General features: G+C 38.7%; 1 protein-coding gene across 2 annotated transcripts in view; it reads left to right on the plus strand.

Moving 5' to 3' along the window:
• Positions 1-923: 923 nt before the first annotated feature.
• Positions 924-26,942, plus strand: part of NSMAF (neutral sphingomyelinase activation associated factor) — a 47,825-nt gene continuing 21,806 nt past the window's right edge. For both annotated transcript variants that reach the window (XM_056130296.1, XM_056130332.1), the window contains exons 1-12: positions 924-1,009; positions 7,433-7,511; positions 7,605-7,672; positions 7,753-7,789; positions 8,224-8,274; positions 11,474-11,545; positions 12,012-12,059; positions 12,163-12,215; positions 18,666-18,795; positions 20,897-20,968; positions 22,982-23,090; positions 25,056-25,232. In XM_056130296.1, the coding sequence (XP_055986271.1) occupies positions 11,480-11,545; positions 12,012-12,059; positions 12,163-12,215; positions 18,666-18,795; positions 20,897-20,968; positions 22,982-23,090; positions 25,056-25,232 (655 nt within the window). In that variant the 5' untranslated portion in view covers positions 924-1,009; positions 7,433-7,511; positions 7,605-7,672; ... (1 more) ...; positions 8,224-8,274; positions 11,474-11,479. The remainder of the gene's footprint in view (positions 1,010-7,432; positions 7,512-7,604; positions 7,673-7,752; positions 7,790-8,223; positions 8,275-11,473; positions 11,546-12,011; positions 12,060-12,162; positions 12,216-18,665; positions 18,796-20,896; positions 20,969-22,981; positions 23,091-25,055; positions 25,233-26,942) is intronic.

Consider the following 26,942-nt stretch of genomic DNA (forward strand, 5'->3'; position numbering starts at 1 on the left):
TAGTAGGTCCTCTATGAGATACACAGTTACAAAGCTTTACATGATGGGGTTTCAGTCATACAAGGTTCCAGCACCCATCCCTCACATCCCTCAACCAGTGTACATTTGTACATTTTCCACCACAAATATCCCCAGTTTCTCGCCTCCCCCTCCCCGCCTCTCACCTCTGTGGCAGGCACCTCTCTCTTTCTCTCTCTGTCTCTCTGTCTCTCTGTCTCTGTCTCTGTCTCTGTCTCTCTCTCTCTCTCTCTCTCTCTCTCTCTCTCTCTTGTCCCTTCTCTATCCTAACTGCCCTTTGCCCTCCACACAAGTGTGGCAAGGTTCTAACCATTGAGCGTCCTTCTGGTCCCTGTTTTACCTGGCTTTGTATATTAGCCTCATACTATTTTTTTTTAATTTCCCACAAATGAGTGCAGTCATTCAATATCTGTCCCTCTCCTTCTGATCCTGAAGTCACAGTTCGAGTACCATTCCCAGGGTCTACGCTTCAAAGAATGCAGGAGATTTTCCCTCTTGCATAGGTGTTTATCTGGGCACCTGTGGCTGCAGAAGGGTTGCTTTAGATGTTTTCTTTAGGAAGGTGTTGGAGGGGAGGGGGGCACACCCTGTCATTCTCTGTGACTATTCCTGGCTCTGTGCTCAGGAGTGGCCCCTGGTGGTGCTCAGGGACCATATGTGGTGCAGGGGATTTTGAATTGGGGGTTGACTGCATGCAAAACCCACCACATTGTCTCTCGTGTTCAATAATTCCCTTTCTTATGCTTTACAAAAACCAAATGTGGATGCTTGCTTTACAATGTGTGCTGGATAAGTAAGCTTACTAACTTATGAGTTGCCTTTTCACTAATAAAACCCTTTTAATAAAGAAATAGATAAGATAAAAAAAATAAGCCTGAAATTGTTTTTCCCCTCAATTTAGGTTTTCCTTGTTGCTGCTTAACTTGGAAGAATACTACTTTGAGCAGCATACAGCTAATCATATTCAGCAAAGGGGCACTCAGGATGAAAGGTAAGAATAATTTTAGATCTCTGTGAACTAACACATCTAACTGATGCTGTATATCTTAAAATCAAATAGATAATGGTATAAATCCCGCCTCCTTCTCTGGGAGCATTGTCTTACTAGGTAAGAGATGAGAAGAGGATTTATAAGTTACTCTGTGACTTCAAATATTTTTCACAACTAAGGAACAGTGTGCTTTCTGGTTTCTTTGTGGTTGTGGATATTGAGAAGCAGCTGAGTAGAATGGCTCCTTTAGTTTTTTCGCAGATTACTTTTGTGATTTTATTATCAATTATTTGGGTTATGGTCTTACAAAGTAATTATCATAAAATCCTAGAATAGAATAAAATAAAAGTAAACTAAATATTAAAAACTGAAAAATTATTTGAACTAGAAATAACATCTCTGTTGGAGCGATGGCATAGTAGGTAGGGTATTTGCCTTGCACCCGGCCGATCTGGCTGACCCAGGTTTTATTCCTCCGCCCCTCTCAGAGAGCCCAGCAAGCTACCGAGAGTATCTAGCCTGGAAATCCTGGCAAGCTACCCGTGACGTATTTGATATGCCAAACACAGTAATAAGTGTCACAATGGAGATGTTACTGGGCCCGCTCGAGCAAATCAATGAACAACGGGAGAACAGTGACAGTGACAGTATTTTAATGACTATAATATGTAACAAAATATTCTATTTGATTAGTTAAGCACTTTCTGTTCTTTTGAGTTTGCCTTTTGGAAACTATGTTGCAGAAGTGTAAAGAATCAATAAAGATTTTTGCTTCTATCTCCAAATTGGTATTAACTAAAACAAAAGTTGTTCAGCAAAAATAAGTCTGCTTATCAATTTTAGAGCATGATACTTGAAAAGCACTGACCACATCTTGGAAAGTACTTTATTTGTTGTTTTACTTTTTTTTTTTTTGGCGGGGGTGGGGATGGCTCACACCGGGCGATGCACAGGAGTTTCTCCTGATTCGTGCACTCAGATATTACTCCTGGCAGTGCTCGGGGTACCATATGAGATGCTGGGAATTGAACCCGGGTTGGCCGCATGCAAGGCAAACGCCCTACCTGCTGTGCTATCATTCAAGCCCCAGAAAGTACTTTAACATTTAGTGTTCATCAGAGTTTTTTCTTGGAAGGTTAAAAACCATATTGTGCTTTCAGAAATGCAAGTAAAGGAAAAAACATTTTGCTTATTATTTTGTAATTCAGGACATGTCTGTTTCCATAATCTTAATTCAGTCATATTAGACTATGATATTTCCTTGAATATTGGACCTTGCCATTTTGCTTTTTTTGTTTGTTTGTTTGTTTGTTTTTGGGTTATACCCAGCAATGCTCAGGAGTTGCTCTTAGCATGGCTCAGGGGCCCTTATGGGCCTTGGATTGAACCTAGGTTGGGTGCATGTATTGCAAGCGCCTTACCTGCTGTACTATCTATCTCTCCAGACACAAACCTTGGTTTTTGTTTTTAACCACCAGATTTTTCTTTATCATTTTCCCTTATCCTATATATTTGTGTAAAAATATTTGTCCCACATCTGGAAGCTGTTGCTGGATTTGTGCTGAAGTTGCTGTTGGAGGTACCTGGGGAACATCTTGGTGCCACGAGTTGAGCTAGGGCTTCACATGCAGAATATGGACACAATGCCTTTGAACTCTAGACGTCACCCCTTTCTTCTAATTCTGTATCTTTATTTTGTTTTCCTTTAACACCTCTGTCATATCATAATATAATTAATGCTTTTTAAAAATTTAAACACTTTTGGGGCTGGAGAGATAATACAGCAGGTAGTGAACTTGTTTGCACACAGCCAACTATGTTTGATCCTCAGCATCCCATATAGTCCCTTCAGCACTGCCAGAAATGACCTCTAGTGGTGACCCAGGAATAAACTCTGAGCATCACCAGATGTGTCTCCCAAACCAATAAGTTAAATAAATAAGTACTTTTTGGGGTACTATTAACACACAAATAAAAACTAACAAATGGAAACCTGTATTTGAAGATTTAAAATTCTTATTCATAGAGTGAAATGGAGCAAAATGGTACAACTCCTTAGAAGTGAATTGGGTAGTATTTAGCGAAGTTATGTCTTAATCATATGGCATTAGATTACATCAATTGATGTATGTCAGTGTTCCTTCAAGGGATATATCAAAGGTACATTAGAAATTATGAAATGGGACTGACTGTGTGGAAGGTTATTTTAATCCAATAAAGAACTATAGAATAAATCATGAAATGTCTACATAATGGAGTACTCTACAGCAGTGATAATGGAACAAAGAAATTTTTTATAGAAGAGCTCTCTAGTGTATATTAAGTAAAAATAGAAACTGAATCAACATTGTATATTGTATGTTATTTTATATAAGAAGGGGGAGTTTTTTCACTATGTTAAAAATTTAAACTGTTGAATTCAAAATAATTTATTAAAGGCATGAACTAAAGGTAATGGGAATGACTGGTCCACTCTGTAGAGAGATTAAACCAGTATAACATGAAAGACTAGATTTTCAGTGTTTGATCATTGTTTGATTGTAACTCAAACATGAAAGCTTGTAACTGTATCTCACTGTAATTCAATTAAAAAAAAAGAAAAAAAACCTAGATTTTTTTCCAATTGAATTTTGTTTTGTATCATTGGCTTTGGAACCAAATAGATATTTTAAGTCTTTTAAAAAATGAATTTTAATAGAAATGTTTTTAAAATAAAAAATAAAACAAAGTTAACTATACATAAAGTTGGAAATTAATTATAGAAAAATATTAATCAGCTTCACAATGTAGAATCTGCTTATTGATGAAATACAAATTGGAAAATAATTTCAAAAATCTTAAAGTGTTTTAGTAGGAGTATAGTCATGGACAATATTAATATTATTATTTTAAAACTTTAAAAAATACATGTATAAGGATTTATATAATAAAACAAGTGTGACCAAGATCAAAATATTCTGTGTAAAAGATATAAAAAATATAATACTAGGATGTAGGTTAAAGTTTTGGATCTTTCATTTGAATTGGAAATGCCTACTAGAAATCATGTAGTTTTTTTTTATTTAAAGAGTGTTCTAACTAAGGCAGCACCCAGAGAAGGGTAGACCCTCTCCGAAAAGGGAAAACTACAGGAGAACCAAAAGGTCCTGATACGAATATGAAAAACCTTTAAGAATCCAAGGCTGTGAGAACACCCAGATTAACTTTTATGTTTGCAGAGACCTCTAGGACAAGATAATTTAGAGAAATTGTATACGACTTTGTCTCCAAAACCATTCTCTGCTTTTTTCACTCTGGGGAAGCCTGTGTTAGCCTGTGTTCTCTCTTGAATTTGACTCTCTTTCTCTCCCCTCACACTTCTTTAAGTAAACTTCTTTAGTAAGAACCATTTTTGCTTCACAAAAGATAAAAGATAGACAAAATTATAAATTCACAAAAGATAAAAGAAAGATAAATAAATCTTCTAGGGTGGAAGGAATAGTACTAGGGTTAGGACAGAAGGGTTGATGGAGTTAGACGCCCAGTTGCCTGGGATAGCCTGGAGTCCTCCGAGCACCACCTGGACGCCTCAACAGCACCATCCTCAGGCCCTTGCTTTGAAGTGCTGTCTGGTTGGTCGCATATCACAAGGAATGATCCCTTCCTTGGCCCCCAACCACTGCTTGACAGCTCCTTCCTCCTCTGCAAAGACTGTATTTTATAGCATATCTTCCAGAAAGGTCTAGAAACAACCCAGTGGCAGTGGACATCAAGATTTGTATCTATGAGTAACACTTTCCACTAAAATGAGCAATAAATCTTTGGAGAAGTGACGGTATCTTAAGTCCAGAGCAGGCAATGTGTGAGACTGGAACATCTTATCATACTGACAAGGAAAGAAGGTGCTTTGATATAGTAAAAAAATGACTATAGATTAAATATAAAAGATACAGAACCAACTTGTAGAAGCTAATATTGGACAAAGGAACATCAAGAAGAGAATAATGATCTCAGTGGGTTGAAATGTATCAGAAATATTAAATCCTCTTTCTATGAACAAACGTACATATGTATGCTAGTCAGTTTACCTGTGAAATATATTGGGATGACAGCTTATTTTTTGAAACTTTATAAATGAAGGTAAAGAATCAAAAGTTACTCCTGCCTTTCTTTTGCAGATTGTACTTAGAGGGTTGCCAAATTACAGAAAAGTTTTTTGGTAAGAGATTCTGTATAGTTGCAACGAATACAGAAAAAAATGATAAAAATGTTAATCCTATTGAGTAATGGATCTATGCCAGGCTCTGTAAACTCTAGCCTACCACACAGCTCTCTCTACTTATATTTTTATTGTTTTATTGGCATACTGCCATATCCCCTTGTATATCGTGTCTGGTTGCTCTCCCCAATAGAACTGCAGAGTTGAATGGTTCTGACAGAGCACATAAGGCCTACAAATTCAAAATAGTTACTAATCATTAAAAGGAAACTTTTCCAATCCTTGATCTAGTGGACTTTAAGCCACCAAGTTAAAAAAAAATCTGCTGAGGAATTTAATAATGGACTGAATCAAGATTGACATCACCTAATCCACTGGGGTCTCCTGGGGTGAAGGAAGTATATGTGTACCCCTTTGACTATTCTTATCAGAAAATCAAACTAAAATCTGGTCCAATCAGTATCATAATCAAACTAGAGGTTGATGTATATCCCAGTTCAATTAAAAACCCTGAATCTAGCATTTGAATTATTAGTGTTAAGAATTACTATCACATGTTTTGTTTCCCCACCGTTAATTTACAAGCACAGATTAACCCTACCTAAAATCCAGTTTCTTCCTCTTGGCCACTCAAAGATTGATAACAAATATTCATATATTGGATTGGAAAGGTATAAATTCCTTAGATAAGAAGTATTTTCTAACTAGATCTTGAAACGTGATTGGGGTAAAGGTTGCCATGGTTCTAATTTTATTAAGAATTTTTTTCTTGTAAATTAAGAAGACATTGGCATATTTGTAAGCAAGGAAGGAAATGAGATTGTTTTTGAATAATGTGGGACACAAAAAAATATGGGGTAGGGGGGTCAGGCACAGGAACAGGGAAGGCAGGTAGATGGTTTTCTAGAGTATAAATCAATATTGGATACTCAGCATTGCCTTTCTGAAGAGTATTTTGAGAAAGAAGTTCACTGTATCACTGTATCACTGTCATCCTGTTGTTCATTGATTTCTTCGAGCAGGCACCAGTAACGTCTCCTTCGTCCTAGCCCTGAGATTTTAGAAAGTGCCACATTCAAGGCTCTTTCAGAGTCAGGAGAATGAGACCAATCATTGTTACTGGTTTTTGGCATATTGAATACGCCACGAGGAGTTTGCCAGACTCTGCCTTGTGGGCAGGATACTTTCGGTAGCCTGCCAGTAAGAACTTGATAATAAGATGTCACATGGCCACAAATGCGGCTGTGCGCTTCTGGGAGCTGGGTTTTATAGTCTCTGGGTATTGGCTGTTGATGGGATTACACGGGCCAGAGAAAGAAGTTATTAAAAGTAAAGCAGTTCTGGAACCAGAGAGATAGTATATTGGGTAGGTGCTTGCCTTTTATGTGCTGACCCAGGTTCAATCCCTGGCACTCCACATAGTCCCCTTGCACTGCCAGGAGTAATTCCTGAGTGCAGAACCAGAAATAAGGCCTAAGCACTACTGATGAGTGTGACTCCAAAACAAAGGAACGAAAGTCAGCAATTCCACTTCTTGTCATCTATCCCAAGAGCCAAGTGGAAATAACTCAAGTGTTCAGGAACAAATGACTTGATAAAGGAAACCAGCAACTACCTTGATACATATACAAAATGGAATTCTCAGCTGTAAGAAAAAATGAAGTCATGGAAAGATTTTGGAGAGAGTTTATTGGAGACAGATGGAATCAGTGCTTCTCATTTTCTTTGTTCCTGACTTCTTTCTTTTACTTCTTTCCTTCCTTCCCTCCTTCTCTCCCTTCCTTTTCTTCCTCTCCTTCTCCCTCCCCCTCCTCTGCATTCCTGCCTGGGATGGGCCTTATAGGACCTTATAAGAACCTTATAGAAGTAAAGAAAAGGAATCACTATACCAAGTTATACCCTGACCAGAATCTTTTTCTTAATACTTAACTATTTTTCGTCATCCTCACTTTCCCCTTCAGATAGTTATGTCTCAGATGAGGTAAAAATGAAATGCATGGGATAGTGCTACAAAGGCAGCCACAATTATAGGCAGATTTCATTAACATCTAGTGGAGGACATTTGTTTTGCTATGTTTACCAACCCTCTTAAATTCATTATGGCTATTTTATGGATGCTTGCTTTTTGTTATTAGACAATAATCTACTTAAGGTATACTAAAATTCTTTTGTGACTTTTGGTATGTATACTGATAATAATTTATTGTACTTCATTTACTCCCTAGGAAAATCAGAGGCTCCTTTAAAATATGTTCAAAATCAGTTATATTCGAACCAGACGCAATATCTGAACCTATCATTAAGGTAACTGCCTTTATATGCTAACAGAGCCATACCTGTTCTTTTTCCTCGATTTTGTTGCTTTTCAAGTAATAATTCTTTTTCAATTTTATTCAGATTCCTTTGAGAGATTGTATACACATAGGAAAACATGGAGACAGCGAAGCCAATAAACTCTTCACCAAGTATGTCATTATCACTAACTGCTTAGTTTTACTTCTACAAAAAAAGTTGTGTGTATTTAATGCTCTTGTTTATATTTTAGGGCAAAATCTGGGGGTATTTCACTCATTTTCAGTCAGGTAAGAAGCATGTCTAATTATTTTTTCTAAATCTGAACGTTTGCATGAGGAAGCCCTGCTCCCCCGACCAGCTGGAGAGGAAAAGGCTGCTCTGTGATGAGTGTATTTCATACTACAGTGGCTCTGTTCTGCCCATTTTTCAGAAAATAGTTCTTAGATTAGCTTCCTTCACCTGTTTACTTGGTTACTGGTGCAAGTGATGATATTCATGAAGCAAATTTCATGTTTTATCCGTAATATTTGTTATCTTATTTTCTTGATAATCATCCTTTAAATTTATTTTTAACAATAAACCTCAAAAGTATGCTAATATTAACATACATGCTTTTGAAAACAAGAGTGTATAACAGTTAAAGTTCATAGTGTCCTAATTTATATTTACTTGTAACGTAAAAGTTTGATTATTATACAAGTATGGATTTTTTTCCCCTCAGGTATACTTCATTAAAGAACACAATATTGTTGCACCATATAAAATCGAAAGGGTAAGTAAATATTTTTATATATTCCACTAATTTTTATAGTAATTTGAATAGTATGGATTTATTTTTCTGTTTACATATTTAATCAAAATAGCAATGAATATTTAAAATTGTACTACTTAGCAGTTATAATAGAGTTTCTAAATGGATCCTCATGTTTTCATTAAAGAATTTTCAATTAACTTTTTTAAAAATTGTATTTTTACTGACTTGTACTGGTTTGTGAAAGAGAAAATTCCAGGGTTCATCTTTACACCTCTATATAATATTACCACATGCACCATCATTCCATCACCAAAAAGACTGCTTTTGATTTTCTTAAAAAAGTGTGCTAATGAAGGAAGCTTTAATGCTTACACTAGAAATTAAAATCAGAATGTGCATCATTTATAAGATTATTTACTTAATATTACTGAGAATTTGCTTTTTGAGTGTTTAGAAATACTTATATATAAAGCCCCTTATGTGATAATTCTGAAGCTGTAAGGTCACTTGACCAGAATGTCTGGTTTTCTGTAAGTGGTTAAGTTAGCATAGATACCACATTGCACCGTTTGTTTAATGTCTTATGCTTCAGCTTATTGTGTAGTAAAGAGATAAATCTTCTGGTAAGATTTATCAGAAGATAAATAAGATTTACCAGCAGATTTGTCTCTTTTTACTGAGCTTAGGTATTGTAATCAGTCTCCACTCACTAAATATACTTGCTGCACTCCTATTATCCAGCAGCTCCATATTGACAAATGCCCCCTCATACGGTAGGACACCACCCTTCCCTGTTTAAATTGAGTACTACTGTCTGGGCTTCTCTCCCTCAGAAACTCCAAGGTTTCCACTTAAAGTATAAAACTGAACTTGGTCTGTTGAAAAATTATGTTAAACTAAAGAAAGAAAATAATTGAGGTTGTTTGAGCAAAAGAAAAAAAAGAAGAAAGAAAAAGAAAGCTCTTTTGTTCAAATGAAGTGGATTAGAACACAAAAAAATTCTCACATGAAAGAGTGGGGTGGGGCCACAACATAGAGTGATGGCAAAACAGGAAGTCTCAGACCCCACATCCTTGTCCCAGAGACACTGATTCAGCAGTTCTTGCACTAAGCACACAATGAATAGTCTTTGACACTTTTTTGGTGGTGGAGGTGCAGTGACTTTCTTTATCTGAAAGCATAAACATGAACACTGTTGCAACCTTGTTACATAAACTACATTTTAAAAAGCTACATGGGGGACTGGAGCAATTGTACTGTGAGTAGGGCATTTGCAGACCAGGGTTCAATTCCCAGTATGCCATATGGTCCCCCGATTACCGCCAGGGGTAATTCCTGAGTGCAGAGCCAGGACTAACCCTTGTGCGTCACCAGGTGTGACCCAAAAAGAAAAAAAAAGTTATATGGACCCAAATCTCTTTGAGAAAGCCAGAAGCCATTTTAAGAAACCCCTGCATCATACCCTAGTTGCATAAATCTAGTTGCATCAAAGCTAATAGAAAAATTAATGCTAGCCTCTGATTATGAACCTTATCCTAGCATAGTTCTATATGACTTGGAGGAAATTCATAACTCCCTTTATGCTTCTGGGGAGGAAAAAAAGAAGACAGGAGCACGTTCCTTGCTTTTCACTTTTGGTGGTCCCAACTGAAGGGTCTTACATCTCACCTGCCTCAGAGTGCTGAGAGGACTTGGCAGACTCCAGCTTGGGGACCACTGCAATAGGAAAGCACAGGCATCCTGAAGGCCTTTGACACAGCCACCTGAGGCCCATAGAGACGAGCGACTTATCCCCGGGGGAAAGAAAAGAGTGACTTGTCCATCCGAAGTTCTACTTTCTCAAGGAACTTGCTCTCTCACTGGTTGCTTAGAGGCTGGACAGCTCATGGCAGCTCCAGAGAACTTGTAGTACCAAGATTGACACACCAGCGGAAACAAGAGATTATGGACCCCCTTCAGAAGAAGACACTTATTAATTGAGATCAATATGGATAAGTTCAGAGAAGACACTTTGACAGAAAAAAATTGAGAAACCCCAGAATCTCTCTTAGGCTTATGGGTGAAAATGTTTCCTTGTAGCTGGTCTATAAAGATGGGGAGACAGCTCAGATGAGTCATTATCAATGAAGAGTCATTGGGTGGGGGAAATAAATGGGAAAGGGAGGAATAATCCATTCAAAGAAACAAAATAATCTGAAGCTGAGATTAGAAATGGAAATATGTTAATTGCCTGATAAAAAATTAAAATTAAGAATCCTAGGTATCCTCAGTCATCTTGGAAAAGCGGATGGACAAATGAGAATTGGAATAAAGAGGCAGAAGATATATAAACAGAACCAAATATAAATTTTGAAGATTTTGGAAGAATACAAGAATCAAATCAAAGAATTCACTAGAGGGGGCTAGAGAAATAGCACAGCAGGTAGGGTGTTTGCCTTGCACGCAGCCGACCCGGGTTCGATTCCCAGCATCCCATATGGTCCCCTGAGCACCACCAGGAGTAACTCCTGAGTGCAGAGCCAGGAGTAACCCCTGTGCATCGCAGGGTGTGACCCAAAAAAGCAAAAAAAAAAAAAAAAAAAAAAAAAAAGAATTCACTAGAAGGTTTCAACAGTTGATTTAATCAAAGAGAAGAAAACACTGGCAAATTTCATGGCATGCTGTCTGAAATTATCTAGTTAGAGGACTAGAAAGAGAAGACAAAATAGAGTAAAGAAAAGCTCAGAAATTTTTGGAACACCAGTCAGTGGACCAGTGGAAACATGGGAGTTTTCCGAAGAAACAATGAGAAAAATCTTAGAATGCTTATTTAAAGAAATAATTGCCAAGGGCCTGAGAAATAGTATGTTAGGTGAGGGACTTGTTTTGCATGTCGCCAACCTTGGTTTGAATTCCTAGCACCACAGTCGTCCCCTGAACACCACCAGGAGTGACCTCTGAGCACGGAGCCAGGAGCAAGCCCTGAATAATGAAGTCAGCAGAAGTCAAAGACAGAAGGAATTTTGCAGGCTGCAGGAGGAACCTGCTCATTCCACACAGAGGGACCTTGACAAGATCAGTAGATACCTTTGCTTCCCTGGAATCCTCACTTGACAGTGATGTGGGTTAGGATACACCTGGCCTGTACAAAATTCAATAGCGGGTGGCAAAGGTTTTTAAGGTCATATACTTAGGCATGTTGCTGCTTCTCTTTTTGATTTATTTTCCTCTTTGTTAGGGCAAAATGGAATATATCTTTGAATTGGATGTTTCCGGGAAAGTGGAAGATGTTGTGGAGACATTGCTTCAGGTATGCCTTTATCCTAGTCAGGCCTTCAAGTGGGCAGAAAAGGAGAAGTAAACTTAGGCAGAAAGTTATTTTTTTTTCAATTTTCACATTTATGAGTTTAGAGTAATAGTACAGTACAGGGTACTTCCACTTTTCCATATGAGTTCAATTCCTGGGACCTGATATGGTCACCCGAGCCTACGGGGAATGATCCCTTCATGAAGAGCCAGGAGTAAGCCCTGAGCACTGCTGAGTTTGCCCCCTCCCCCCCCAAAAAAAATTTAATATTTTCCAAACCTATAATCTCTCTTATAACTGTGAAACAGATTTACTTCATTATCTTGAATTTGAGAACTATATCTAAGAAGCCATAGATATATTAGAAAGTTTTGTTACTTTATAACAGTGTTTTTTTTTATTGCCTTAAAGGTGGTATTTTCATACCATCTAGGATAAAAATTAATTTGTATTGTTTATGTTATAATAGCTTCACAGAGCATCTTGCCTGGACAAACTAGGGGACCAAACTGCTATGGTAAGTGTTCCTATAAGTCCACATCTTTATTGTGAATGAACCTAGAGTGATATTTTATTTTATAAATACTGAAATCTGTTTTTAAATGGTTCCGCTTTAATAGATCACAGCTATTTTGCAGTCCCGCTTGGCTAGGACATCATTTGATAAAAACAGGTACGTTTTGGGTTTTGTTGTTGTTGTTGTTGATTTTACAATTCTATTCCCTTGCGGGGGGGGTGGAAATAAAAGCAATGAATATTATCATTGTGTGACTCATTCTGTGTGTTCCAAAGCTAATGATGATCCCAAACCTGCTTCTCTCAGAAAGTGACTGCCCTCTGCACAGAGGCCAAATCAGGCCTCTTGGACTCTCCATCCTGAAAGCTGTCAGGTCTTGACTGTTGACTGGGCTCCTGGGGGTCTTTCTAGTCCTTTTTCTCGCTGTGAAGGCCAGGCATACCACACTTGAAACACTGTTGTTGCTGGCTTGTCCTTGGAAAGCCTTCTTTTTCCCTGTGCTTTATAGATTTTTTCCCCCCAAGGGGCAAGGGAAATGCTATAGAAGTTAGGGTGCCTCTGTGGGATTCCTGGTACCACAAGACCTCTTGAGCATCACTGTGTGTCCTGGAAGCCCCCAAGTACCCCAGTTATGGCGGTGGAAGACCCTGAGCACTGTCAGGGTGTGGCACTGCATGCTCAGGTCCTTGCACCAAACCTACCATCCCAGGTGGTCAGGTATCACCAGAAGTGGCCACTGGGCTCCCTGAGCACTGCTTGGGTGACTCTGTCTCCCTCAGAAAAACAGAAATCAATGAAGTGCATCCCAATAAGCCTCATTATATCACTTGTCTACTTAAAGTTCTTGAAGACTTCTGTTACCTTCAGCTTCAAGCATCAACTCTGGAGGGTGTCTAGCTGGCCCTTGGTCACTACTTTTGGTCCTGGATTATTTCTCTGGAGTTCTCTGCCTTTTATGTATGTCCCAGTTGTGCCCTGTGATCTCTTACTACTGAGCCTTGGTAACATTCCCCTTGCTTGAAATACTCAATCTCTTCCTCTTACATACTTTTCAGTTTTATTTCAGCTTACCTATTCTTCTAGGATATCTTTCCTGACTTTTCTAGGAACCTTTCTACAGTGCCCTATAGAGACCAAAAGACTATACTTTTACTGTTCTATGTTTTTTCCTTGATTTTCTTGTCTTTTCTGAGTATGCAATGTGTTGTTTTCTGTAAAACGTATCTTAATATTTGACTTTTTCTGTGACTTGTTTCTTGCCTCATGTTAAGTAGATTTTGGCTATTTGTCTATATTTCCAATTCCTATTATTTTCAGTAGCTTTCTGGTAACTTTTGATAACTCCTATACCTTATTTACTTATTTAGCTTCTGTCTCCACAATTTTTGAACTTACTTACTTCTACAAAACTTCAGAATTCTTTCAGAAAAGAAAAACTGTTGGGATATAATCTCAGTAAATCTACAATCTTCTTATATATTTAAGTCTTGAATATATTCCTTGTGATTTTTTTCCATAAAAACCTTTTTACTGGAATTTTTTTGCTTCATATTTTATGATATTAAAGAAAATATACTAAAAATTACTTCCCTCATTGATACAGTAATGATACTCATAGTCCATCACAAGGATAGAAAATTATGTTTTGTATACTTATTCTAATTTTAGCATTACTGCCAAACCCTATAACCAATTTCTTTAACTTTAGATGATTTAATATGTGAAAATTTTGATTTATTATTGTTTGTATTCAGTGCATTTCAAATCATTTTCATTTTCAGTTTTTGCAGTTGCTGTTATTTTGACTTAGGACAGAGATGAAAATTATGGTTGAATAGTTCCATTTATGGATTATTATGTGCTAAGCTTTTGCTAGAAGATTAGTTTATAAATGAGATTAGTTTGGAACATTCTATTTTATTGCTAATCTTTGTGGTATTTGTGAATTTGAGTTATTTGGACCCTTACACTTGAATGTTAAAATGCTAATGAACTTGCCAGTAAAACTTTGATCAGCTTAGTGATATGTTTATGATTTATGTGTGTTTGTTTAGCTGTGTCATTTCTGTTGCATCAATTTCTGTTCCATTTTTGTACTGGCAAGATATATTAGGTAAATGGATTGCTGGGGAAGATAAGATACCAATTTAAGAAAGAAACAGAATTGACTTCTTTTCATTTGCTTATCTGTAATTTTTCTAAGTAGCCTTTTAGACTGCAGTACTAGGCTTTGACATGGCATCAATTCAAAAAGTGCTTCACTATGAAAGTTTTAATTTATTCAATCTCCAAAATATATGGAAGAACTTGGGATAAGAAGTTTTTGTAATATTACGTGAGATACCCCAATCTTGCACACTTTCTCTTGAATAAGCATACCTTTTCAAAGAAAAAACTCTTCTCATATTTCTGAAGAAATAACTTTCTTATTGAAGAAATAAGGGATAACTGTATTTTCTACTATCTTTAGTGCTGTTTTTTTCTGAAATTTTGCAGATCCTCAGAAGTTATAAGAGTAGTTAACACAGACCCTCTCTGTCATTAGGTGTCAATAACATTTTGATCATGTGCTCTTATTCTCTTATTTTCTCTATGCATCTGTGTAGGTATATATATGCATGTACTCTGTATGTGTAAGTCTATACATAGGTATAAAATTAGATAAATCTATTTACATTAAATTTATCATTTCATTAGAATTATTTGAGAGATCATTCAATATCTATCCTTCTTCTGTCTGACTTCACTTAACATGATACTCTCCAGACACACCCATGTAGCAGCAAACTGCATGATTTTATCTTTTGTTAAAGTCAAGTTGTACTCCATTGTGCATATGTACCATGTTATCTCTATCCAGTCACCTGTTCTGGACACTTGGTTTATTTCCACATTTTGGATATTGTGCACAGTGCTGCAGTGAACACAGGAGTGTAAATATATATTTTTTTGAAATAAAATTTTGGGCCCCTTGGGGTAGATGCCATGAAGTGGAATTGCTCTATCATATGCTTTGTCCTTTCTTCCTTTCTCCACAAGGAACTCAGGTTTATCACAGTGCTCCTGAGGCACTTCCATTCCATTCTGTTTATCTGTAAATTCTTCCCTATGCTCTCCTCCCCAACCAGTTAATCAGCTTTCCCTCTAATCAGACTCCGTTAACTTGTAAGGTTAGATTCCTCAGAAATCTATGATTTTATATGTATGAGTGAAATATTGCCTTTCTCCTCTCCTTATGCCTTATGAACAGTTTACTTTAAAGCAATGCCCTTTTTGTATAGATACAGGAAGACCGTTAACATTATGCTTTGTAACTTAGGATTTAATTGGCTTTGAATATTATTCACTCCTGGGCATCTGCTTTCTCGACTTAAGCCTCAGTTGCCCTTAGTTCCTAACACCCGCAAAGCAGGGTCCCGACGAGGGACTGAATAGACCCAGGGCAAGCGGTGAGCTACCCTGGCATCGAAATGGGCCAGGCCAAAGTGCCATGGTTCTTAACTATAAGTTAAGAATTTGGTGATAGACAAATGCTGTCATGATCCAAAAGTAACGACGAGACTAGGATCCTACTAGGGGTAGGAAAGACTATCTGGCCTGAGCACTGTAGTCTGAGATCGAGATGATCCTAGGAGGGCAATTCTATAAGTTTCAGGTATTGCTTACTGTATCCATACAAAATGATTTATATTATATATGCTTATATGTTTGTTAGACAATGAGAGGAGAAACACACCCAGGGGAATCTGCTCTAGGGTGGATTGATCTGATAATGAGAATCTGTCCTAGGAGCCAATGTCCCGAGGGAAAGAATTCTACCCCTATTGATTGTGATCACACCTACATGTAATTGTTACCCCAACCACTCATGCTTTGGGATTTAACTAGACTATAAGAGTGGGCTGGGGGAGCAGAATCAGAATCCAGACTCCAGAGCAAGAGGAGAAAGGGCATCAGGATCAGAATCCAGACTCCAGAGAAGGAGGATGAAGGGGGATTGAGAAGGAGAATGAAGTAGCATGGGGGAGGAAGAAGCAGGAGAGGAGGCAGAGGAGAGGAAGAGGAATGAATGGAGAGAATACTGGAATAAACTGCAACTAACACCAACCAGCCTGACCCTCATTCCTTCCTGTCCATCGCCATCAACTTCTCCGGGGTGGAGGAAGCGGCCTGAGACTACCGAATGCAGGTGGCGGGAGAGACAGAGCCACTGCCTATGTGCTGTCCTTTTTGAGTTTATACAATATGGAAGCTCAATTCTTAAATTTTTTTGAGGAGTATCCATATTGTTTTCCTAAAAGACTGTACCAGTTCACATTCCCACATTTTCCCACATCCACTCCAGTACTAGCTGTATTTGTTCTTTGTAATGTGTGCCAGTCTCACTGGTGTGAGATGGTATCTCCTTGTTTTGATTTGCATTTCCCTGGTGATGAGTGTTGCAGAGTATTTTTTCTTAGACCTTTTTGACCATCTGTATTTCTCTGAATAAGTTTCTATAACCCCCACCCCTGCCTCCCCATTTTTTATGGGGTTGTTTGTTTATTTTCTTGCAAAGTTCTACCAGTGTTCTCATATTTTGAATATTAACCTTTATCAGATGCACGGTATCACGGTCCTCCCGTTGTTCATCGATTTGCTCGAGCGGGCACCAGTAACGTCTCCATTGTGAGACTTGTTGTTACTGTGTTTGGCATATCTAATATGTCACAGGAAGCTTGCCAGGCTTTGCCCTGTGGGCAAGATACTCTTGGTAGCTTGCTGGGCTCTCCGACAGGGGCGGAGGAATGGAACCTGGGTCGGCTAGGCCGGCTGCACCGGCTGTGTTCAAGGAAAACGCCCTGCTGCTGTGCTATTGCTCCAGCCCTTATCAGATGAGTGGTGGTAAATATTTTCTCCCAATCTGTGGAGAGTTTTTTTCTTTTTTAAAAAAATTCAAGTTATCATTTCTCTTCCAGGGCAGAAACTTCATATCATGATATAGTCCCATCTGTTTATGCTTCTGTTTTCTTGACCAGGGGCATTGAATCATTGAAGGTACCTCTAGATTCATTGTCATGGAAGGAGTCATTTTCTTTTTTGCTTATCCTGCCTGGAAATTTCAGGGTAACAAGAGGGTGTGAATTGACATCATTCTTCAGTTCATAACTGCTTTTTTCCTCAATAGTTCCTCTGCCCCATTTCCCATCCAGTAACTGAAACCCACTATTGTTAGTATTTTTACACATTTCCTCAGAGCAATCTGTATTTAATTTTTTTCTCCTTTCGTTTTGACTTGCTTTCCGTTTGACTAACCTTTTTCTCTGCGGTGTCCATTGTGTCCTTAATCTTTTGGGTCACACCCAGCAATGCTCAGTGCTCTAGGCTCACTTATGGCGGTGCTCGGGAGCCATATGGGTTACAGGGATCAAACCCATGCTGACTGCAAGTCCCACTCACTGTCCTCTCTCCCCAGTCTCCTTAAGCTTTTTCCCCTGCAGACACTGGCCATGTTTGATTGAGCTTTGTGGATCTCCCAGTTCAGGGCACCCTCAGCGCTGTCTGGCACTGCATTGTTCAGCGGCCACCACTAGAGGCCAGCAGAGATACTCCCTAGCAATGCTCTGAGGTCCTTGTGGGGCCAGGGATCAAACCCAAACAAAGACTTGAGTCATTTAGAGTTTATGTTCGACCCCTTGAAGCTATCTCTCTGGCCCCTGTTATTCGCTTTTAAAAATTATTTGTGTCATTCATACTTTTGACTTCGGGCATTTCTTCTTGGTTTTCCTTTGAGGTTATCATTTCTCTGATGAGGCTTCCCTCACCTCATTCTTTATATATGGTATTGAAGGGGGAGGTATTTTGAGATACATTTGTCTTTATTTCACTTACTTTTGGCTCTGTGCTCACGGAACCAAATATGGTTCAAGGGGAGGACTTAGGAGGGGATCAAACCCGGGTCTGCCACACTCAAGGCAAGTGCCTTATGTGCTTGCCTTCTGACCCCAAAGCCTCCTTTTTAATTTTTATAAATATTAATTGATGTATTATCCGTTTGTATATCATTGAATTTGGGGGCTGTGCTAAAGTTTCCTTTTGGTACAAGACTTATCTTGTATAATACTCATGAGTCTTTTCTCTCCTGAGCTTGGGTAATAGTTCTCGCTGACTCAGAATTTTTTATTGTATGCAGGGTTTGTGTCAAAAAGAACTGCAAGCTGAGCTAATAGTATTTCTGTACAAGAATGATCTTACCCATCCTGCCTTCTCTGAAGCTACTTACGCTGGTCTCTTCAGTAATATCTACATCTCTGCTTTTTGCTCTTTTTTTTTTCATGTGCTTGTTTGCTTTAATGAGGAACAACTTGCTTATGTAGGTAGTTTCTGTTATTAGAGTGAGTGTCAAGATGGTCTCTCAAATCCTCACTGGGAGTAGAAAGTCTTCTCGTATGTTTTTTGGCCTATGCTTTTATACGGGAGATTATTTTCAGCCCAAGTATTTAAATAGTGTTTGGATGAATCCTATACAAATTTGGCACAGTGCCAGTCCTCAGATAGAGCTAAATTTGGAAAGTAGAAAGATGTCTGACTTTTCTTGCTTCTGTTGAAAAAAAAATCTGTTTTCAGATTCCAGAGTGTTTCTGAAAAGCTCCACATGGAATGCAAAGCAGAGATGGTGACACCACTTGTGACCAACCCCGGGCATGTGTGCATCACAGACACAAATCTGTATTTTCAGCCTCTGAATGGGTACCCAGTAAGTACAGACTGCAGCATTAGGTGGAAAGTCACCTTAGTACCTTGGACTTCATTTTGAAACTCTCCTCTCTGGGAAGTTGCCCTCACGATGACATTGTCTTCATGTTTTGGTGAGGGTCAAAATCCCAACCGTCCCATCTGCCCCTTCCCAAACCAGTGTTTGTGTTTGGGACAGGCTTCCAGTGTAATCCTGATATAGACTTATTCAAGTCTGCACTCCTCTAATAATCATTTATCCTCATTTTTCAAAAAGAAATCCTGCCCATCCCAATTCTAGGAAAGGGTCTTTGAGAAGTTTAAAGAAAGCAACTCTTGAAGAGACCAATGAAATATGAAGAGATCAATGAAATAAGCTTGAAAAGACATGAATGTTTCCTGCATATCTGCATATATGTACAAGTGTAATGGTATTTTTTTGTTTCTCCTGTACTATGAACAAAATCAAAAGATCTGAATCTTCCCTAAAGTGGTCAGAACATGTGCCCTCTCCCTGCTGAGGCAGGAGTGGCAGAGATGGTGTCACTGGGCAGCTATGGAAGTCCTGCCATGCTGCTGAGAAGTCTTCTCTCTCACAGAGTCGTTAGCCTTCAGGGACCCGAACATAAAGATGGTCTCAGAGTTCTCCACTATCACCTGTAAAGATGTTTACTGTTTCTATACCTGACCCCTCTTTGAAGGGGTTGATTTTTTCTTTTTTCTTTTTGGGTCAAACCCGGCAATGCACAGGGGTTACTCCTGGCTATGCGCTTAGGATTGACTCCTGGTGGTGCTCAGGGGACCATATGGGATGCTGGGAATCGAACCCCGGTCAGCCACATGCAAGGCAAACACCCTACGTGTTGTACTATCACTCCAGCCCCCGGAGGGGTTGATTAAAAAGACAGACATCTTAGTACATTCTGCCTGTGCAGTTTTCTGTGGTAACACTTAACACTTGTGGTGGGGCTGGAGCAAAATTCAGCGGGGAGAGCATTTGCTTTGCATTGCAGCCGATCTGAGTTTAGTCTCTGGCATCCCATATGGTCCCCCATGCACCATCAGGAGTAATTCCTGAGTGCAGAGTCAGGAGTGACCCCTGAGCTTCACAGGATGTGGCCAAAAAAAAAAAAAAGACACTACAGAAAATCTCCAGCTTGTTCTAACTTCTTGTGTCACTCAAATAGCTAGTACATCCTTATGTGCAGGATGATGCTGTAGCAGTTCTGACCACCAGGTGGTGGGGCACAGTCATCAAACTCTCCCGGAGACACAGGACATACCACTGAATGGGCTGTCTAGCATTGGTTCAAAAACATGTAGGAAAGTATCAGAGTCTATGTCTAGCTTCAGGATCCACGGTCTGGGCATTTATTCCTCCTCAGTTCTGTGAGCTCAAGTCCTCAGCCAGTCTCCAGGCAGTTTCCACTGTTGTACATACACTGTGGCCTCAGCAGGCTCCTTTTCCTCCCCACTCCAGAGGGGTATGATGTGTGTGTTGCCTGTTAGCCAGTCTCCACTCCCTTCCTAGCCACTCGAGCTTTTTTTTTCTTTTTGGGTCACACCCAGCGATGGCGATGCACAGGGTTTTTACTCCTGGCTCTGGACTCAGAAGTTACTCCTGGTGGTGTTCAGGGGACCATATGGAATGCTGGGAATCAAACCCGGGTCGGCCACATGCAAGGCAAAGGCCCTACCTGCTGTGCTATTGCTCCAGCCCCAACTCTCATGAGCTTTTTAAGACTCTAGAAAGGCAAGCATACTTTCCTCATAGAAAAAAAGTTTCAGTGCCTTGCTCTAATATGTTGCTATTTCTGAGCACACTGTAAGCAGATAAGAGGATTCTAAAAAAGATGAATCAATATTGTTATTTTATAAAGAGGTAACAAAATTCCCGAGAGGTTGATTTCTACTCACCCCTATTCCTTTTCACTCAGCATCCTTTTGGTTACCTTAAGATGGATGATATCATTATCATTTTTTCGAGTACCAAGGAAGGTCAAAGGGTTGTAAAGTTAGTGAAAAGGGGCAGGTCAAAACGAAAGCCACATTTGCCTTGTGAGTGCACCAATTTGATTAGAATCATAATGTTGATGTTAAAGACAATCTTTTTGCTTTTAAAGAAACCTGTTGTCCAGATAACACTCCAGGATGTCCGCCGCATTTACAAAAGGAGGCACGGCCTCATGCCTCTGGTGAGTGAGTTCAAGTGGAACTTTCGTTCAAATAGAATGTTCGTTCAAGTGGATGCTTGTAATACCTTCAGTCCAGTCAATGGCATATTGAAATATAAACACTTAGGGCATATCTGTTAAGTACAGGTCTGTTGTTCTCTAAGCAAATGCACTGTGAATCTTGCTGCTCTTTCTCCTGGACTCCCAGACATTTACAGAGGAATAATTCCTTTTTGTAGGGCTATTGTGAAAGTGGTTTTGGCTGAAAGAGCAAGAGTTCCTTAGAGTTGAGTTCCTGTCGTCTGTGTGCTCACTTTCTTGGCTTACTCTGGAGTAATGTGTTAAAGAATCAATCCAGTGCTATGAATAGGTTCACGGCAGTTTGGTCTTAAAGTAAAATTGGGAAGAATTTCCAAAATTAACTCTCAAGTAAAACTGTAGTATGATAGAATATATCCTAAGTTAACTTACACTCATTCAACCTTCAACCTTTGTGAGAGAGAAAACTGGATAAAATAATCATTTGAATCACATGGGTTGTTCTTCACACCATTCCCTAGAATAAACTTTTTTTGTTTAGGCTTATTTATTCTTTGCAGAACAGTCCCTCTGTAAAGGATGAGTGACTGAAATGTTTTACTGTAAAATAAATTTATTTTTCTCCTTTGAAGATTAGCCAGTAATTCGGTGGCATTGCAAAAACACTGTGGAATTTTAAGCGCCTACTTTTTGTGTTTCAGCTAGTGAAATTTAACTATTTTGCTGCTAATTTTACTTGAAGATTGACTTTCCTTTTCAGTATTAGTACATAGTTAGGGAGAAAGATTCAGTATAAGAATCTCTTCCTTTGTCTATACCATCAGAAAAAAGGAAGAAATTAGCATTAAATGCCTTCTTGAGCTAGCTAGGCAGTTTACATACAGTATTTCCTTTATTTATCGTGATAATCACTGTGAGATAGATGGTAGCTTTTAGTTAGATGATATATTACAAAGAAACTGAAACTTTAAGACTTAACTCCCTAAGTTACCTTGATAATAAATGGTAAAAGCCTGTACTTGAAACAAGTAGCACTGTAGCACTGTCCTCAGTAACATTGTGAGACTCGTTACTGTGTTTGGCATATCAAATGTGTCACGGGTAGCTTGCCAGGCTTTGCCATGCGGGCAAGATACTTTTGGTAGCATGCCGGGCTCTCCAAGAGGAATCGAACCTGGCTCAGCCGGGCCAGCCACATGTAAGGCAAACGCCCTACCACTATGCTATTGCTCCAGCAGTAAATTCTACATTTTTATCCTTTCTTTATTCTTCTCTTATCTTAGCCTTCAAGCAAAAAAACTCATAGTATTCTTTTAGAAATTGCAATTTAGGGGCTGGAGTGATAGCACAGCGGGTAGGGCATTTGCCTTGCACCCGGCCAACCTGGGTTCGATTCCCAGCATCCCATATGGTCCCCTGAGCACCGCCAGGGGTAATTTCTGAGTGCAAAGCCAGGAGTAACCCCTGAGCATCACCAGGTGTGACCCAAAAAGCAAAAAAAAAAAAAAAGAAGAAGAAATTTCAACTTAATAGTTGAATGAGTTACTCAGTTAAGTGAGAAAATAGAATTTTGGAGGCCCAAGAGAGCACAGTGGGCAAAGTGCATGCTGGGCATGGTTCTCTGCTACCTTCTGGTGCCCCAGTCACCAGCCGATGTGGCCCAAGAGCAAAAACAAATCAAAAAAGGGACAACAAATTGTTATTTCTTTAAAAAAAAATTAAACATTTTGTTTTTGAATATCCAACTATTGTGACTGAAAATATTCAACACCAAAAATGATTTAACAAAGTTTTGCTGAGATGCATGTGTTGTTCTCAGAAAAATATATGTGTCACCAAATCAAATTTAAAGACAACAGACATAATAGGAGCTATATATAAAACATAGATATTTTATTGTTTGCTCTTTGTTAATTAAGTAGCTTATGTTAAGACTGTAAGATGCATACAGTGATATTTGCTTTATTCTTTCCCCCCCCCCCCCTGAACTTATAGGGCCTGGAAGTATTTTGCACAGAAGATGATCTGTGTTCTGACATCTACCTAAAGTTTTATGAACCCCAAGATAGAGATGACGTCTATTTTTATATTGCCACGTATCTAGGTTTGATGATAACCCTTCATTGTATCTGTTCATCTGAAAGCTGTTCAGTTTTTTAAGTAACTAAAATAGGAAACATAAGAGTGTGTTTTATCTGAAAGTGCCTTTCTAGAATTCAATTTATTCTCATTACTTATTATAGTTGATAAAAGAGCTTTTGAAAGCTAGGAAATGTTAATGTGTTTTGGTAATAGTTCTACCCAAAAGTGCATTTTTAAAATGCCTAGCAAATATATTGAAATTTTATTCATATTTAACATCTCACCCAGATTGAATTTGATTATTTTATGTCTACTTATACCTTAAATTAGTTTATGAAAACCAGATTAATTTTCTTAGTGTGGGACAGTGATTTATCTCATATTTGTAGTCATTAGTTATGATCTCAAGAGGAACACAGGAACTACGTTCACTATAACACATGGGGCTTAATATTTCCTGTCTTCAATGGAAATTGTAATTTTCCCCAACTTTATCAGAGAGAACAGCCATATATATTTTTTAAACTAAATTATTCTTATTTGCATAGTTGTCAGATGATTTGACTAGAATGATTTTCAAAATCTAAGTACTGGAATTTTATTCATATCATCATAAAACATTTTTTTTTTTGCTGATCTAGTGAACATTTCTAGTGAAATCATTTATGAGGTCTAGAGTAAAATGTTCTCTCCCTTAGAAGTAAAATTTTCTCTCAAAGAGCAATCTTTTATTTCGATAAGAAATTTATTTTATAGCCTTAATACAAATTAACTCCCAGCGTCCTTACCTTGTAATTATTTTTTTTCAATTACAACAAAAATATTTTTTTCTCAGTTTTCATGGGGAGTCCTAAAAATCTCTATTTGAGAAACTTACCGTGACCTAAAAAGTCTGTCTTCATAGAGTACCCATTCTTCCTCAGTTGATTCCTAAGATTATAAAGACTTCTCAGAGTTATTCTGAGAATGGAAAATGGCTGAGGTGGGGACATAAGTGTTTTGATTTGGGTAAGTCCTTTTGAGGGTAAACTTAAGCAAAAGTAAATACAAATAAATACTGAGTCAACAAATGAGATAAGTTTCTTGATGGAGCCAGTAAAGATTTGAAAAAAGCAGTAACTAAACAAATTAGAACAGTTGACTCTTTTATGCTCTGGAAGGAAAAATTTCCATAAGTGCCACAGAGTCTATGATTCCATTTTCCTGGTGTTATTTCTGGGGGTGGTCTTTCTGGTTCTTCCAGTTTGAGAAATCTCTTCCTCCTGCCAAAATACCTTTATTATTCAACCTTTTTTTTCTTATCCCATAAATAATACTTATAAATAAAACTAATAACACCTCTTCCTGCCTGAAAGAACACTCAAGGGGCCAGAGCAGTAGTATAGTGGGTAGGGCTCTTGCATATGACAGACCTGGTTTCAATCCCCAGCATCCCATATGGTCCACTGAGTATCACTGGTAGTCATCCCAGATGCAGAGCCAGGAGTAAGCGCTGAGCACAGCTGGGTGTGGCCCTCAAACTAAAAATAAATGAAAGAACTCTCAAATACAGTTTTGTTTTGATTTCATAAGGCATAGGTGAATTAAATTTTCACAAATGGTTGTGGATTCTTTAAATGCATTGAAACTCAAGTACATGTGGAAGAATTCTGTTATGAATTGTCAACTTTAACATAGCGAAAAGGGTACATTGCTGGGGATGTATTTGCTCCAGCCTTTCACATTTTCTCTATATGTTAACAATATTTACTATTAATATCATATATGTAATAGTTTTGTCTCCTGAATCCTAACTTTGTTTTATGGAACAAGTATTGGGTGAAAACCAACCACAGCATTCTTTTCTTTTCCTATGGAAAAAAAATTTTTTTTTTTCCAAAAAAATACAATGAAGGCTCTACATTCAGAGCGTCTAGTTCCACTCGCTCGATAAAACATTGCCAGCATTTGCCCCATTGAGTGGTGACCTGTGGCTTGTCCTCCTCAGAGCACCATGTCGCAGAGCGCACAGCTGAGAGCTACACACTGCAGTGGCAGCGGGGCCACCTCTCCAACCGCCAGTACCTCCTCCACCTCAACAACTTGGCTGACCGCAGCTGCAGCGACCTCTCTCAGTACCCCGTGTTCCCCTGGACCATCAGCGATTACTGCAGTTTGGAACTGGGTAAATGCCCTGGAACTGAGCTTTTATCCTAGTGTTGTTGTTATTGGTGGTGGTGGTGGTGGTGGTGGTGGTGGTGTTTTTTTCAGGCTGTCTGGTGCCAGTAAGTGCCCATGAGGAAGCCTAGGGGGCCCTTGTGTGTGCACACGAGGCCTTTAAAGGAGACAGTCCATTGCGTTGTAGAATTGTGACAGGCAATGTTGCAGTTAGAATTCGTTCAGTCTTATTGCTCAGTAGTCCCCACTTCCTTTTAAGGGAAGATCTATGAAACTAAGAGAAGAATAACTTCCAAGATCACATTGGGTACTTGATCATTGTATAACTGAAACCCAAGCACGAAAGTTTGTAAGTCTACAACTGTACCTCATGGTGTTTCACTAATAATAATTTAAAATTCTTGACAAAAAAAAAAGAGTCCCCACTTCCATTCCTAGACTCTGAATGAGTGTTGTTTAAATTCTGCTTGTTTTCCATCATCTCAAGTTTTTAATCTCCTCCCTTCCCCCCACTCCCCAACACACAGACAGACAGACAGACAGACAGGCACACACACACACACACACACACACAGACAAAATGCCCTCAAGTGTCCTACTGACATACAGATGTGTCTTGAAGGATGCACAGAGAAAATCCGTGTCTTCTTTTATTCTGGTTGCTAGTGTTAGCGCTGGAACGGTAGCACAGCGTGTGGGGTGTTTGCCTTGCACTCAGCCGACCCGGGCAACCCGGATTCGATTCCTCTGCCCCTCTCAGAGAGCCCAGCAGCTACTGAGAATTTCTCACCCGCATGGCAAAGCCTGGCAAGCTACCCGTGATGTATTCGATATGCCAAAAACAGTAACAAGTCTCACAATGGAGACGTTACTGGGCCTGCTGGAGCAAATCGATGAACAACAGGAGGCCAGTGACAGTGATGGTATTTAAAGCAGTGGGAGTCACAGCAGGTAGCCACAGCTGAGAACGTTCTGCCCCCTTCCTGCTTTTTTAGGGCAGAGCAGGACCACAGTTGGTCCTACACAGCTGGCGTCCTGCCAGCCTCTGGAGCAACCTTGAGGATGTACCTCAGCCCCGCTCACCTGCTGTCTGAGTTTTGAGAGAAGTTGTGTTTGGTTCTCAGGCTGAGACAGCTTAGACTCCTTGCCAGAAAAGAACAGGCTTCATTCTGGATGGCTGAAGTAGAACCATCTTAATTCTGTGGTTTGTGGTTTAATTCTCTTGTCAAATTATTTTAACAAGTGTGATCAAATTTCATTTTGTAAGATTTTAAATATTTTACTGATAACAGGGATTTCATTTGATATTTCACTAATTTTACCCTTGTACTTGGATGAGATAGACTTTCTAGGAATATAATTTTGTTTTTCTAATATTGTTCAGAGTTCCTATTCTTAAATTACACTTTTGTTACAGGGTAAAACTATTCACTGTAAATCAAAATTATACATAAAAACCATAATAGAATAGTGACAGATTTTATATTCTTTCATTTGGAATATATACATATATTTATTGTCGGTAAGGTTTTTTAAAAAAAATCAGTATTCAGTGCATTTTCAAATTATGGATATTACTCTTATGTGACATTGCTAACCTAAAGGCCAAAAGTTCTAGCACTTATAAAAGCAGGAGTGTTGCCATTCTAATGTATCTGCTTCAGTTTTTATTAACAAAAATTTGATGGGAGTAGGGAATGTTTGATGGGAATTAAAT

Source organism: Sorex fumeus, unplaced genomic scaffold (assembly GCF_029834395.1).
Source record: "Sorex fumeus unplaced genomic scaffold, SorFum_2.1 ptg000002l, whole genome shotgun sequence".
NCBI lineage: Eukaryota > Metazoa > Chordata > Mammalia > Eulipotyphla > Soricidae > Sorex > Sorex fumeus.